The sequence below is a fragment of the Perissodus microlepis genome, chromosome 10 (genome assembly GCF_051167445.1).
Source record: "Perissodus microlepis isolate ML-2025 ecotype Zambia chromosome 10, ASM5116744v1, whole genome shotgun sequence".
NCBI classification, from domain to species: Eukaryota; Metazoa; Chordata; class Actinopteri; order Cichliformes; family Cichlidae; genus Perissodus; species Perissodus microlepis.
The window spans coordinates 21,371,400-21,385,921 of NC_140470.1; the positions used below are offsets into that span (position 1 = coordinate 21,371,400).

Genomic DNA, 14,522 nt, shown 5'->3' on the forward strand with positions numbered 1-14,522 from the left:
CTTAGTGCCACTCCTTGCTGTGTCCAGTCAAAGTCTTTATTTGCATGGAAAATCAACACTGGGGAGAAGGGCAGCACAGTTAATCCGAATGTATGCTTTGGTTGAGCGAAGGATCAGCTGATGTGCTTTTCTAGGAAGCCATTTTACGTGCCATAGTTAGGGGGAAGGGCCAGAAAATGCGTGATAAGTCCAGAGTTCCTCTTAACACTTGTCACGGGTAGTTCATGCACGCATGTGGAGGGATAGGCTTGACGCATGGAGACAAGGAAAGTGCAACCAACTGACTTATTATGGTTGGCTGCACTTAGTCGGGAGGGGGGACGAGTTCATGCCCTAAGGTCATGAACTCGTTCACGGCAGGTAGCTGTGAACCGGCTCAGCAACTTTAGTCAGATGGTGGATGGAGCAAAAGCAGTACTTGAACTGTGGTTGCAGTTGTTGATTTGTTGTTATGTAGACGTAACAGGAGTGTTGATATTGCCGTCGGATTCAATTATGTCAGAGAAACCCCCCCCCCCCCCCCCTCATACAGTGGAGTGAGCTGCAGTACTTGGCTGGTTTAGGACAACTGCTGTTTTATATTCAATAATTTTCTGAAAATGCCAGGCAATAGTGCAGTCTGAAACTCCAGCTTCCACTCTAGAAGATAAACAAATAGTAAATAAAGTTGGGGTTTTTATAGGAAAAAATGGACCTTTGAGAGGTGATTATACACTATGACTAGACTACATTTCAGACAGCTTTTAACAAATGAGTTTATTGCATTAGTAAATTACACCCCATGTCTCACTGACGTGGTGATTTTCTTCTGGTACAAGGCTAAAACCTCTTTTGTGTGCGCTGTTAAGTAGTTTAACTACAGTGTAGCCCTTGGTTGGAGCTCTTACTGTATTTTAATACACAGGTCACCCACTTGTTTGACTATACAATTGAAATACTTTTAGTAGCAGCTTGAAACATAATGCCATCACCAGACTTGCTTGAAGAGCTGTGTTGATGGCAGTAAGTTAGAAAGCTGAACTGAAGTGTTTGAGCTACTTCAAAGGTTGTAGACGGAAAATTAATCCAGGTAAAACATGCTATTTTAAACTGTTAAAAATAGCTCATATATGTGTCATGCCTTTGTTTTTAAATGAAAATGTTGAGCAGAGAGACAAGGTTGATGCATGTGACTGTACAATGTCTGGATGTGATAGTCTTTGTTTTGGGTTTCTACACACCGAAGCACCAAAGAAAGCCTTAAGCATACTTGACATTCAACTGAGGCTAGATGACTTCTAGATACCAACTTTGTTAGTTTAAAAGAATCTTTAAAAAGGGGGGTAAAGGGTTCCTGGAGCAGCGATGTAAACACCTTGTTTGCAGTAATGTGTAAATGTGCTACTGGTGACGCGGCTTACTGTGAAATCCTCTTCACTTCCTGTTTGGGTTTTGCTGTGAGGCTTCAGTTTAACAGTTTCCCCTGTGGCCAAGGCGAAGGGCACACATTCAGTCGAGATGTTATGCGACTTGTTTGTCCGTTCCAGACAGAGCAGTGCATGCATGTTTTCTTTGGCTTTGGCACACCTATTGTACATTCCTGATGTACTCCACTGTTGTTTTGCTGGCTGGATATTTGGGAAGTGAGCAATGTCTAGTTTCAGACTGTTCAGCTGCAGCCCATTGTACACAATTTCAAATCTGAGCACCTACATTTGAGGAAAATTAATCCAAAGCTTAAAATTGCCTCTTTAGCCACAATTTTAAAGAGAAAAGCTATTCTGTTGATGATAGAAATGGTTTTAAGGTGTTGCACTTGTCTGGTTTATGCATTGTGCAGATGTTACAGCTTTTTAGCATTTACCTTTTCCTCTTTAACCTGACCCAAAGTACAAGTTAATTGTGTGTTCAGCTAAGGTTTGTAAGTTTCATAATCAAATCTTATTTCCTGTACAAAAAGAAGCTTGTTGAGAGTAACTTGTTTGAAGGCTCTTTCTGAGTCTGCCAGCTTAATTAGCCCGAATCTAATCAGACATCAGCAGCTCTCTTTTTATCCCCCAGTACTGTTGCTCACGCAGCAGAGAAATATGCTGCTCACTGTGTCCTGACCTCATGCATCTGTTCTTCAGCTTTTGTTCTCAGCGATGCGAGTTAAACTCTCATGTGGCTTTACAGTCCTGTGAAGGTGAAGCTCATTAAGGCCATTTCATTTCACAGATCTGGCATAGATTGGTGCTGTGAGATACTGCTTTATAATACTATTTTTAAAGTGGAACGATAATAGCCTCAGTCTTTTTCGGTGGCAGCAGTAATATGTCTCAGATAGTAGTGAAATTCATTGCCACAGTATCTTCTTGTTTTGTTTTAAGCAGGATAAGTGCTTTGAAGGAAATAACAAATGGATTAGGAACATAAACAGAAACAAATCCCAGAGTCAGAGGTATGAATTTATGCAATACGCAGATAAAATGTGGATTTTGTAGATTCATATTGTTAAGTGTCTTATGTAAATATTTTGCATAAATAATTGTCTACATTTTAGGGCTCAGCTGCCAGTTATTTTCATTATTGATTAATCTCATGGATTTATGTTCTTTCTTTTTTTTTATAAAATGTTGAAAAGTGCTTTGTATATATTTACACCCATTTCCTTGGTGATGCTTCAAATGTTCACATCAACAAGTGTGAAACCCAAAAAAGCTGAAACCAGCACATTTTTGATTAGAAATGACGAAAATTTCTGCTCAGTGCCCTTATCAAAAATATTTGCTGATTCATTTTTCGACAGCACTTCAGTTAATTGGCTTATCATTGCAGGTTTTCACTCCTCCATTTAACCACAACTGAGCCTTTATTCCAGCTACAAGAGAGAGTTTATTTGGATGTTTGGAGGTTAGTGACAGACATTTCAGCTTTAGATGTAGTGCAGACTTTTCTCTGAGTAATACAGCTGAGACTGATGGATGGGAAATTATTACACAGTAGAGAGAACTGCAGTCTTGTTTGACCTTTTATTAACTTCAGGAAATCTTTGCATGTTGTTACAGTTTTAGTTTGCAAAGTGCCTGCTGTTTTAAAGGTTAAGATTTAGTTTGACTGGATAATTGTAGTTTCTTTAAGGTAAAAAATGACTAAGGAACGGTTTATTCTTTGGTAGATTGTTTCATCACACTAAAGGAAGGTCCGATAGACTCAAGATGGGTAGCTAAAACCTTATGAAATGCATATTCACGAAATGGCTTCTTCTCTCTCTCCCTCTCTCTCTCTGCGGTATAATCCATGTTGCTTAAATATTATTCGTACACTGCTGCTCAGTCTGCTGAGTTAAAAATCGTACAATAGATCAGAAGCAGGTTAAAAATGAAAAACCTCTTGACAGGCTTGTGTTGTGCCTTCTGAAGAGCTTGAATGACGCAGATCCTTTGGAAATGTTGCCAAGATAACTGAGGCTTGGGTGTCATGTTCCACTAACAATGTGGCCTAAAAAGTACACTGAACATTATGTTATCTGTGTCAAACCTGCAAGTGAGAGCATTTCTTTTGTTTCTGAGTTCACGTGACAATGTTTACCTAGGTAAAATCCAAATGAGCTTTCGAGCCTGGTACTTTTTAGCTTTGTTTGTAAGAGTTACTCTAGATTTTAGAGTGTATATTTTACCTACTACTTTACTTTGCCTACTAGATACCTAAGTTCTTTAGAAGAGCTTTAGAAAAGCTTTAGAAAATGACTACTTTAAGTGTTTTTTATCTGTTTCACAGTGCCATGAAGAGACTGATTTACCGTTTTGCTCTTGGTAAACAGCTTTACTGAATGTTAAACATAAAAAGCTCCTAAATTAATATGAGTTAATTAGCTGTGTAAATGCACAACAGTCTCAGCACTGAGCCTGTGATTGGTAAATGCTGCCAGTTCCCTCTTATTCAGATAATGCACGCCTGCTGAGTGGAGGCTTTCCAGGCAGCGAGTCAGTTCAAATGCTTCAATCCTGCTTTAATGAAAGGACATAAGCAGTTGTTTAGAGAACATGCCAATCAAGACCCGAGACTTGTTTTGATATGCTAATTGGAGCTAATGTGCAGCCACATAGAAATATTGAATTCTTTTAATTGAAGCAGGAATTTAAGATACTGCCCTCTTCAAAAATTCCTCATCTGCACTTTGATATAAAAGTCTCAAGGAAAATCAAGCCCTTTTCTTTCCTCTTGAAATGCTGATACAGAAATATGGCTTGCAGGGTTTTCTTAATGAAAAGTATTGCATGTTTTAGTGATTGAAAGTCACTCCAGTTTTTCCCAACACTTCTTCTTAGTCTTCTTGTCCTAGCTGCATGTGATTTTTGCCTGTAGTCCTCACCAAACAGCTGGTATAGAGGGCAGGTTTGCTGCATTTGAATGGACGCTCCCTCTGGAATTCCTGCAGTCAGCAGGTTTGCTTCAAAAGCACTGGGGGTGGTAGTGGTGGTGGCACTGGCTGTCCATCTGCACCTGCTACAGAATACTTTTTGTAGAGCAATCTAAGGTGCTGTAAAGTCCTGGAAACCAGTTATGATCGATGACACTTGTAGTTTTGCTTAACCAAGACTCACTGAACATGCAATATTTATGTTTTAATATCCAAAATGAATTGATGTGCATACAGCTCATAGCTTTTAATACAAAATTAGAGCCATTTGTAATGTGCATAGTAAACCTTTTGTTAACATTTTCTACTTCATGAGCCTGGTCATTGATTAAATCCTCCCAGGGTAGTACTTTGCTTCTATTTATAAAAGTAGAGGGCATATGTAATTGCCGGAAGTGCTGAGAAATGACAGACTAACACACTGTGCTTTCAGATTCAGCATGAATGGGAAATAATTCCAGCCAGTACAGTATCTCTAAGAACGTAAGCCTGATGATACAGACATGCAGCTGTTGGCAGTACTGTACAGCCTTGGTATCCATTGATGACTATTTATATCAGCTGTGTCTATTATAAAGTCCATCAAATGGAGTTTCCCAAAGTTTGGAGGCCGGCCTTCGTTTTAATACTTTAAATAACGCCACAAGCAAACAGCACAGCGAGCATCATTGTGTGTGGGGAAGAATTGGCACAGTCAGCATAGAATTCATGTAAAACTGTCATAATTTATGAGATTATTGAAGTTGAATTTCTTTGCAATTAAATCAAAGCACCCTCAGATAATGAGGGCAAAACCTTGTAAAGATGTGATCAAATTCAGATATATTTTTGTTGAAAGCAATAAATGAATGTTTAACACTTGTACCTAAAAGCCCGCCCTTTAATGTTCTTGATTAATGATAAACATCTGCTGAAAGTCAAGAACAGAAGTGGCATCATTTTGTCAGCTTGTGTACCAGATAAAAATCCTCACAGCTTGCAGTGATGCCACACTTGTCAGCATGTTTCGTCATCATCTGAAAAAGCCTCATGTTTGTTACACCCAGCATACTGGAAGCCTAAGCGCTGTGACTTTAACAGGCTGCATGGGTGCTTTGCCCTGTGCTCCAGGGCATAGTGGGGGGTGGGGGGAGGTTGTTGATGGAAAGAGCAGCTCTGATTGGCTGGGTTGTGCTGAGGGCCGTGACATCACTTGGAGGAGAGGCTTTGCGGTGTAAAATAACATCTCCTTTTATGGGAGGAGGTGGACTGTGCCATTCTCGGAGAGAGGTGAGATTTATTCCCTTTCTCGCTGTTTCTTCAGTGCCGTTTTTCTGTAGATGCTCTAATTGGCCAGCATGGCGGTTGTGGAAATCATTTCCTTAAGGCCAAGCTCATTAATTTCCTTTGCAATAATCCCCTTTTTAATTTTTCACTCCTTCTTAATTTTGTGTGTAAGAATAAGGTGTAAAAAGGTTCAGTAAGACTAGGTGATCTTTTAAGATTCCTTAAAGGTTTAATTAGTTACCCCCCCTTTTTTTAAAAAAAAAAAAAAAAAAAAGCAAACAAAACTGTATTTCTATTACAGTGTTTCAGCAGGCTTTTCAAATTGATGGCTTGTGCTCCTTGCTTTATCTCAGATTAAATTATTCCTCTGCTACTTTCTGAGGGGTTTAAAGATTAAAATCAGCCTAAAGTGGTCTCAGTCAAACATCAGGCACTCTTCTATAAAAATAGACATGAGAAATTAGGTCTCTTATCCCTAATTTATCTATTGCATTCACTCCAAACATTTAAATAGCACATATACCCTTGCATTTATTCAATATTAACCTCTTTCTTTCACCTCACTTTTCTCATTTTTCATGCATGCTTTATCTTCAAAACAGAAATAAAAACTTCTGCTGCTTTCTGTAGCCTTCACCTCGCATGTGACCAACCCCCGCTGTTTGCCGACATGGTATTTCCCGAGAACAAGCAGTCGCCTCCCCTCCCTAAGTCAGAATTGTCTCCACTCCAAGGAAATACACAGTACCTTCCAGTCGAGTAAAGAAACTTTAGTCACATTCTTTCAGCTGGACGCCCACAGATACATCTAGATTTGAAAAAAAGGGGTCAGGTTTTCTTGACTGGAGGTGGTTTGTGTGGAAATTCAGGCTGACAAGTCATGACGAGAATACTTCTGAATTCCTGGGAGATCCTGTGAAACCTCCTCCCCTCCTTTTTCCAATGTTTCAGTGGTTGGGGCCATGGCCTCTCAGTCAGGGTAAGAAATGCAGAGCTATTTAACTGCTTTACTCATTTCTCTTGGTGTCTGGTAGGACTAAAGCACATAACTTTATCCTATTGTGAATACTTGAATATGACAGATGAGACATGTTTGATTTTCCTTACATAATGGCTGTGTCCCAGAAGCCAGATCTTGTACTCAGTGATACTGAGAAAATCGTGGGGTTTTTTTTCCCTGTTTTTTGTTTGTTTTTAAAGATGAGATCTGACTGTTATGTGGTACTTTAGAACGAGACATACGAGCTGATTCATTTAGGTACAGAGTGATCTGCCTTCAGACTTTGACCTTTTCAGTTTGGCACAGTGTTGAATGGCTACAGTAAACCTAGCTGGCCATCACACCTTGATATTAATAAATGTTCTTTAAACTTGAAACTCTTTTTCTTATTGTTAATCCATCTTATTTTATTGGAATAGGGAGGGGAGTGGCTCAAGGTTTGGATTTAGGCTTGGTAAACCAGGAAAATGCCAATCAAAGCTCACCTATATGTGCATCTTGACTTTAAAGTAAGGTTTTACTTGTTTTGAGCACAACACAAGTAAATGGTGGCTGAATTTATTCTCGATTAGTCACATTTTATTTGTATAGCTTGCACTTTCAGCTACTGATATCTGAGAAGTATATATAGTACACTCTTTTTGGCCTAGGTCAAATTGGAAGGGAAAACCCTTTATTTTGTAAGTCATAAAATTAATCATTCAGTTTGAAAGTGAATAACAATACCTTTGTGACGTGAGGGCTGGGTTGATTTGGAGGAATTATGATTAACACCATCCACAGTGTTGGTTTAGTTGCTCGGACATGTTGAACACAAAACTGTTTGTGGAAAACCAGCTGTGTGTGCGGTAACAGTTTCACTTCTACAGAAATAAATCCATGCCTTTATTTTGTGGATTTACTCTTCATTCACAATTTAAAAATCTTGATGTGTGCAGAAAGGCATGCTGTCTTGCTCGAACTTTTTGTTAATCATACTTCTTAATTAAGGATCAGGGTCTTGGTTTGGTACTCCCTGAGGCCTAGTTTGTGTTTAGAGGCAGGTCTAAGACTAAACTATAAACAGATTGAGTGCAGAGGCTTACCACATACGTGCCACATGGTCATATCATGTCACCAACACTTGTTTTTCATTCTTTTTTTTTTCTGTTTGGGTACAGTGAGTACTTTCTCAGTTATTCTGAAGCCAAACTTAAAAGTTTTCGTGAATAGGACCATGGTAATTTCTCTGAAAGTGTGATTTTTATTTATTTTTTTTAAGTCAATGAGATTTTTTGGGAAGAGTCTAAAATTAAAGTGGACTACAATTATTACTAACAATTATTATAAATGTTAGAAGTTCAACAACCAGGAGGCGCAAACAAGACAGTTGAGTCTCCTTGGCTGTTGAGTTTCTCTCGAGTAATACTAAAGCGTCACACCCTTTTCAAATAATAACAACTAACAGCTCAGGTAAGTTAGTTGGAAATGAGCTGTGTTTACAAAGGATCCTGCCTGGAGCCTTTGATCATTTAGCACTGTGGCTTAATCACACATGCAGGCCCACACCCACATTACATCAACAAACTAATTTACATATATATATATATATATATATATATATATATACACACACACACACACACACACACGTGTAGTACTAATACTGCTGGAGCAGATTAAAATCACCCTTTATCTAAGCAATCAAATGTGCATGGATGTAAATAAAGTTATGGACAGCATTTATAGCAGGAGGCCATGTTATCTGTAGATGATAATCATAGCTACTTCAGTTTTAGAAAGTTTGTCGTGCAAAGTGTGTTGCTTGGATTTCGGTTTTGTATTTTCAGCCTTGGTTCTTGGCTGTGCTTTAAGTCAAGAGGTGATCGTGATGTTAATGGTATGTTTCATGAAATAAAGTTGACTTAGTCGCTTCTTTGTAAGTGTGGCTTAATGAACCCTAGCCATAGTGGGTTAATCCCTATACCTCCTATGAGTAATGCGTCAGAGTTGTCATTACTCATAGATGTCAGGGTTGATGATATAAAACGGTTAAAGGTTGTGTTAAGAAAAAAAAAGATTGGTTGGGAAATTACTGTTTAGACTAACTGATGAGCTTTTCTAATAGTTCATTCAAAGCTTGACCAGCATATGGTGACAAGGTTTAGTCTGTAACACAGTTTATTTATCATGATTGATCAGTTCCTCGTAACTCTCAGGTTCCAGTGTACTCTCTCGCCATTTGACTTCCCTGTGTATAAAGAATTTCCTCATCGTTGAGTCAGTTTCTCATCCACTTCTTACATTTTTTAGTCATGCTTGGGAAAGATTAGAAAGACCCTGTGTGTAGTTTTGAGAATCTACAAGGAGGCCGGATGGTTGCTGCTTAATCGCACTGTGTCAACAGCCTTACAATCATTGTTGTCACTGGCAGAGCTTGAAGCTGTCGACTTAAACCGGGAGGCGACACGCCTGGATGACAGCGTGCTTGTTTCTATTTTCAAACCTCTGTAGTTGCTTTCTGTTAAACAAAGTGCACAGCAGAGGGAAGTCACATTTGTTTTTTTGGCTCGCTGCACCTATGAGGTGCCTGATTTCTCCTCTACCAGAGCATTTTTGGTAATGTTTTAGAATGGCTCTGAGTTGTTATCGTAATGATGTGTACATGGATATATTACATGTCGCAATGATGTTTGTCTCACTGGTGTCAATCCATACATCCGATCAGAGGGGTATTGCCCTTATGACTTTCTCCTCATCTGATTAAATAACACACATTATGTTCAGAAGGAAAACACAGACTACGGGGTGTGTTTATTTATCTGTAGGGACCTAGTGAGTTCCAGCTAGTTTCATAGCAGATAATTACAGTCTATTTTAACTTTGTCATTCATTGCAAGCAAACATCCAGCACACAGTCCACCCAAAATTACCAATATTTTAAAAGCAATCAGGTTCTTGCAGGTTACGAGAAAAAATTTGTGATTTGATTGCTCTTAAATGTGGCCCGATCTTTCATTTTAGTCACACAGTCTGCAATAAACACATTTACTTTCCGTGACTTTATTTAACACATTTAGTCATAACACTGGAAAAGCCTGACAGTTTTTTGTTGTTGTTTTCAAATTAAGTGAGCTTTTGAGTTTGGTAAGTTTAGTAAGATTCGTAGAAACTCATTTTGTTAAAAAAAAAAAGTGTTCTGAGACTGTTATAGATGTTATGAGACATGACAAAAAGCTGTTTTAGTTGATTAATAATTTTGGGATGGCATCTTGTTTGGGTTAAGGTCAGGACAGCATGCTCATCTTTGTTTTCTTATGCTTTTGAGTTGTCACCTTGTTGCATTCATTATCCTTTCCTAAGCTTTAGGTCATGGACACAGTGTACTTTCTAAACCATGCATCAGTAGTTGCAAAGCATCTAGGCTCTGAGGTAGCAACTTGGCCAAAACCATCATGCTCTGTCCACTGTGCCTCACTATAGTTGTGCATTTTTCCCAGAAAATTACATTTTTGTCTCATTTACCAGGGTTTATTATCCCATAAGGATTATTTTATTGAAGAGATGATTTTTTTTAATTTTTTATCAGTGGTATACCTTTCTTATTCAGTGGTGCTTTTTTAACCTTATTATATATTTATCGTCAAGGCATTGCTCACAACACCAAGTCTGTTAAGAGGGAAACCTGCAAATTAGTTTTGGGTGATTTCCCTCCCCCTTGTTTAGGAAGAACCGATAGCAGGTGGAGGAAGAGGTTAAACTGTACTACTTGATCTACTATGCTGTGCTCCCCAACCAAAAGAAATGCAGCTTTCGCTCAGAGAGAAATGCTTTCAAGTTTATTTTCAGCTTCCAGCATGAAGAGAAAACAAACTAGTGCTAACTGAAACCCTTGATCGCATACAACAATGAATGGTTTAACGTATTGTAATTAGTGACTGCAAGTAGGCACTGAACCACTAACCTTTTGTGTCTGTTTTGTATATGTTGGGGTGGGTTTTTTTTTTTTGTTGTTTATTTTAATTTAACAGAGATCTGTACTTAAAACAGTAATGGGGCAGGTTGAGTTGAATTTGCAGGTAATACCGGTAGTGTTTTTATTGAATACATTAAGAGGAAAATAAGCTAAACTGTTGACGTAATTGTCAAACGCTTGGTGATCAAGCTGACCATCTTCGACATCTGAGATCCATCAGTGCAACATTTGCTTTTTGAGATGCTGTTAGAACAGAAGTTAAATTGTTTTTGATAACCTTCTCAAAGTTTTTATTTACATTTTTTTTAAACATGTTAGTGGTTCAGTCAGATTGATTTGTACCCTTTGGATTTACCCAGATCTCAATCATAAATAACAAAGTGCTCACAAACGTTTCCTGCAACTGTTGATGTTTTGAGATAAAAAGTATGTAAACTGCAGCCTTCTCACTGTGTGAAAACATTGAATTGGTAGTTTCAGATGGGGGCAAATTGTGCTGACCATCTGTACAAGGAGATTATTTGCAGATGAAGTAGGGTACTGCACAGTGTCTAGACTAGGCTAAGCTTATTAGAACATACTTTCTCCACAGGTCACAACTTCCCCTGTTTATGATACGTGTGGGATTTCACTAATGACAGTTATGTCTGTGCTAACAATGAGTCAAAGCAGAGCACAGCGGTAGTGTGATCTTTCTCAATACTTGTTGTGACTTTATTGTTTTTTTTAAATGGTAAAGGGTAAAACAGAAGAGAAAAAAATGACCATTTCTATTTTTCCAAGCTGACTTTTTAACAAGAGTATATGTTTGCTTAATTCTTCCGCACTTGTCTCCGAGATCTCATTTTCATAATATACTGCCCCTGCAGGCATCCGTGTTCAGCAAAGACATACGCTATTTGTTTATTGTTTCTTCTCATTATGTTACTTTGTTATTCTTCTGTGTTGATAGCAACATGAACCGTGAGGACCGGAATGTGCTCCGAATGAAAGAACGAGAAAGGCGAAATCAAGAAATCCAGCAGGGAGGAGGAGAGGCCTTCCCAGCAAATTCCCCTCTCTTCCCCGAACCCTACAAAGTGGTAAGTTTGTTCAACTCACGTTCACTTTATCTGGCACGTAAGTGGTTAGTAATATTAAGGGAGTCTGTAACAGTGACTGGAAATGCAAGGTGTCAGATTGTGCATAATAATAATCAGTTCCTGCAAATTAAGCAATTACAATGTGGGAAATTCCTGCACACTATTACAGCGATCTAGTATTCAGCACAACACTGCTGTTTCGGAGTCTTGCTAGCTTAAACAAGCACGTTCCAAGAGCTAAACTATTTAGAAATGTAGATTTACATCAACTGAAATGTTAATCCTCTGGATCGTCAGGCAGGTAACACTGTTACTAAGGTGAACTATAGCCCAAAAGCAAGTTTAAGGCTATCCTTCTCAGTATGTATCAGTGAAACTGAGCTGAATTACAGGTTGGAGGAGAAACACATTGAGGCCTGAAGTCTATAGTTTTTCTCAGAAGTGTTGTTGTCCCCCCAAAACAAATCCCCCCCCTGTGGCAAGCATTTAAGGGGAATGAATTCTGACATGTGAATGTCAAGCTTTGTGGTGAGAATAGTACATAATATCAGAAGCTTTTCTGGCAATGCAAATTAGTCATGACTTTTTTTTTTTTTTTTTTTAAACATGTCTTTGGTTATGTGAAGATGAGTGTTTAGCTTCAGGCTCCTTTCTTATGGTAGTTCCCACCAAGTGTATTTATACTGAAGAAAATGAATTGAATTAATCTTGTTTACTTCACGTGTGATAAAAAAGCAAGATATGCTCAGAAAGTGAAGATCCAGCTTCACTGAAAGTAGATGGAACACCAGCAACATCGATTTCAAGAGGAAATTGGTAGGTTTGTGTGCAGTGTTTGTTCTAATCATAATTATGGCTTAAAAGCACAAATGTTTCTACAAAGATTTGAGGTTTGAGTTACATACTTGTCAGATAGTTGTGAGCAGTTCACCAACTCTGCACTAAATACAGCACAGTTTAAAAACACCTGGCATTGCGTAGCTTTTTGGCATTACAGTTGTTGAAAGCAAACTAAAGACCTGAAAACATGCCTCCTCTTTGCAGAGCTTCCTCTTGTGCTTGCAGACACACATAGATGTAGGCCAGCCAGCTTCAGGCTCCTGCCCGGCCAATATAATTGTAAAGAGGATTTGAGTTCTCTGTACTGGTCTAATCTTTGCCACTAACCAGATTTGAGCAGATGTAAGTGGCTTCTCTCTTTAGCTCGAGCTGGCCATCAAAGAGGCAGTGAGGAATGTGTTCTGACAGGTTGGGAATTGAAAAGCCACCAGAGGTAAGTGAGGAGTGTTTTGGGCCACAACAAAGATAAAAAAGCTGACATTAAAGATGGAAAACTCCTTGACCTTTACAAAGGAAGAAGCTTTTCACCCGTGTACATTGTGATCTGCTGTTTTCACACACTTGATACTATGTTTAAGAACAAGATGGTGTTCAGTCTTTGCAGTATCAGAGCAGAATTTTGGAACAAGCAAACTGCTTAAGTCTGTCCAATAGAGTTTTCTCTACTTGTGCGAGTCTTATATAAGCTTTAGTTTGACTTTTCTCTCCTCTGTCATGCTCCACTAAGTGGAAGTTTAGTGTTCTGTATTAAAGGCCATGTGTGCATGCAGCTGCAGCTGTGCCCTCCCAGATGTAGACCAGCACAGCAGTAACATTTTTATGGCATAGAGTTCACGCACTCTCTCAGCGGCACAGAATAAAAGCTTATCTATGAAGCCGCATATTGTTTTTCACGTTCTTTTCACTTAGAAAGGCTCCTTAAATAATAAAAATAAAAATCAGGGATCCCTCAAATTATATGACGGGGTAGGTGCTTTCACCCTAACGGTACCAGGATATAATTGGACCCAAAAAAGCCAAAGTGACTCAGCAAATTAAAAATCTATTAAGAACGTTTGTGTCTGCGTCGAAAAATAGGCAAATTAAATGTGTGTCAGATTAAAAACAAAAACGTGTGGCTGTTATTATCGGATATCACAAAATGGCAGAAGAAATGTTGAAGAGATGGCAATCAGCGGCTTGTTCTTTGTAGCTTGTTATTGTTGAAGTGTGAATGATTTAAGTTATTTATTTCAGCTTTAAAGACCGTACTGCTGCAGGACTAAGTGTTTTTGTCACACAGGAACCAAAAGGTGAAAAGTGTTCCTGTGGTCATCTTGGAGGTTTCCTCTGAAAGTTTCAGCAGTTGAACAACCACTATACACCATTGTTTATCAAAAAAAAAAAAAGCTTTGACAGAGTTACAATCTGAAGGTTTTCCTCTCAGAAATTTCCTCAGTTAAACATAACGCAACAACGGTGTGTTATGTGAAAGCAACAGTGCAGTTGCTCAAAACAAAACAGCCTAAAACAAAATTGAAACCAACAGCCATTAAGAAAAATAGGTGATACCTAGCTGCGCATATGTGAGCCAGGCAGCGCAGACAGGAGGTAGTGGAGTGCACGTTATGACCAAGCTAAGTTACATTTCCTGCTGCAGATAACGGCTAGTATTTCTTCACCCTCGGTGTGACTCTGTCAAACAAAACTGAAGCGTGAGGCTGCGTGTGAAACTGGATACTCTACACAGACTTTTGTCACGGGCTGATTGCAAACAGGTCGGCTGGAACTCGTGGCCTCAGAGTGATTGATTATCTTCTGTGGTGGGTGTCTGGGCAGAGCGTAACTGTGTTCGCAGATGGGTTTGGACTGATCTGGGCTCAGTCTGAAAAAGTGAAGGCCTCTCACTGCTCCTCTGTTTTTGGTTGAGCGCCTTTACCTCAAATGTTGAACTTCTCTTTTCTCTGCTTTCCCTCTTTTCACTCATGTTCTCCACAATAATTATTCTTTTTTGTTTGT

At 38.9% G+C, this 14,522-nt stretch overlaps 1 protein-coding gene across 2 annotated transcripts in view; it reads left to right on the forward strand.

The window, feature by feature from the left end:
• aff4 (AF4/FMR2 family, member 4) overlaps positions 1 to 14,522 on the forward strand; it is a 29,619-nt gene that overhangs the window by 1,137 nt on the left and 13,960 nt on the right. Inside the window, exons 1-2 of one of the 2 annotated variants that reach the window (XM_084940657.1) lie at positions 570 to 6,626; positions 11,555 to 11,684. In XM_084940657.1, coding sequence (XP_084796783.1) covers positions 6,610 to 6,626; positions 11,555 to 11,684 — 147 coding nt within the window. In that variant the 5' untranslated portion in view covers positions 570 to 6,609. Of the gene's footprint in view, positions 1 to 569; positions 6,627 to 11,554; positions 11,685 to 14,522 lie in introns of those variants that run through there. The other variant, XM_084940658.1, reaches the window with a different exon arrangement.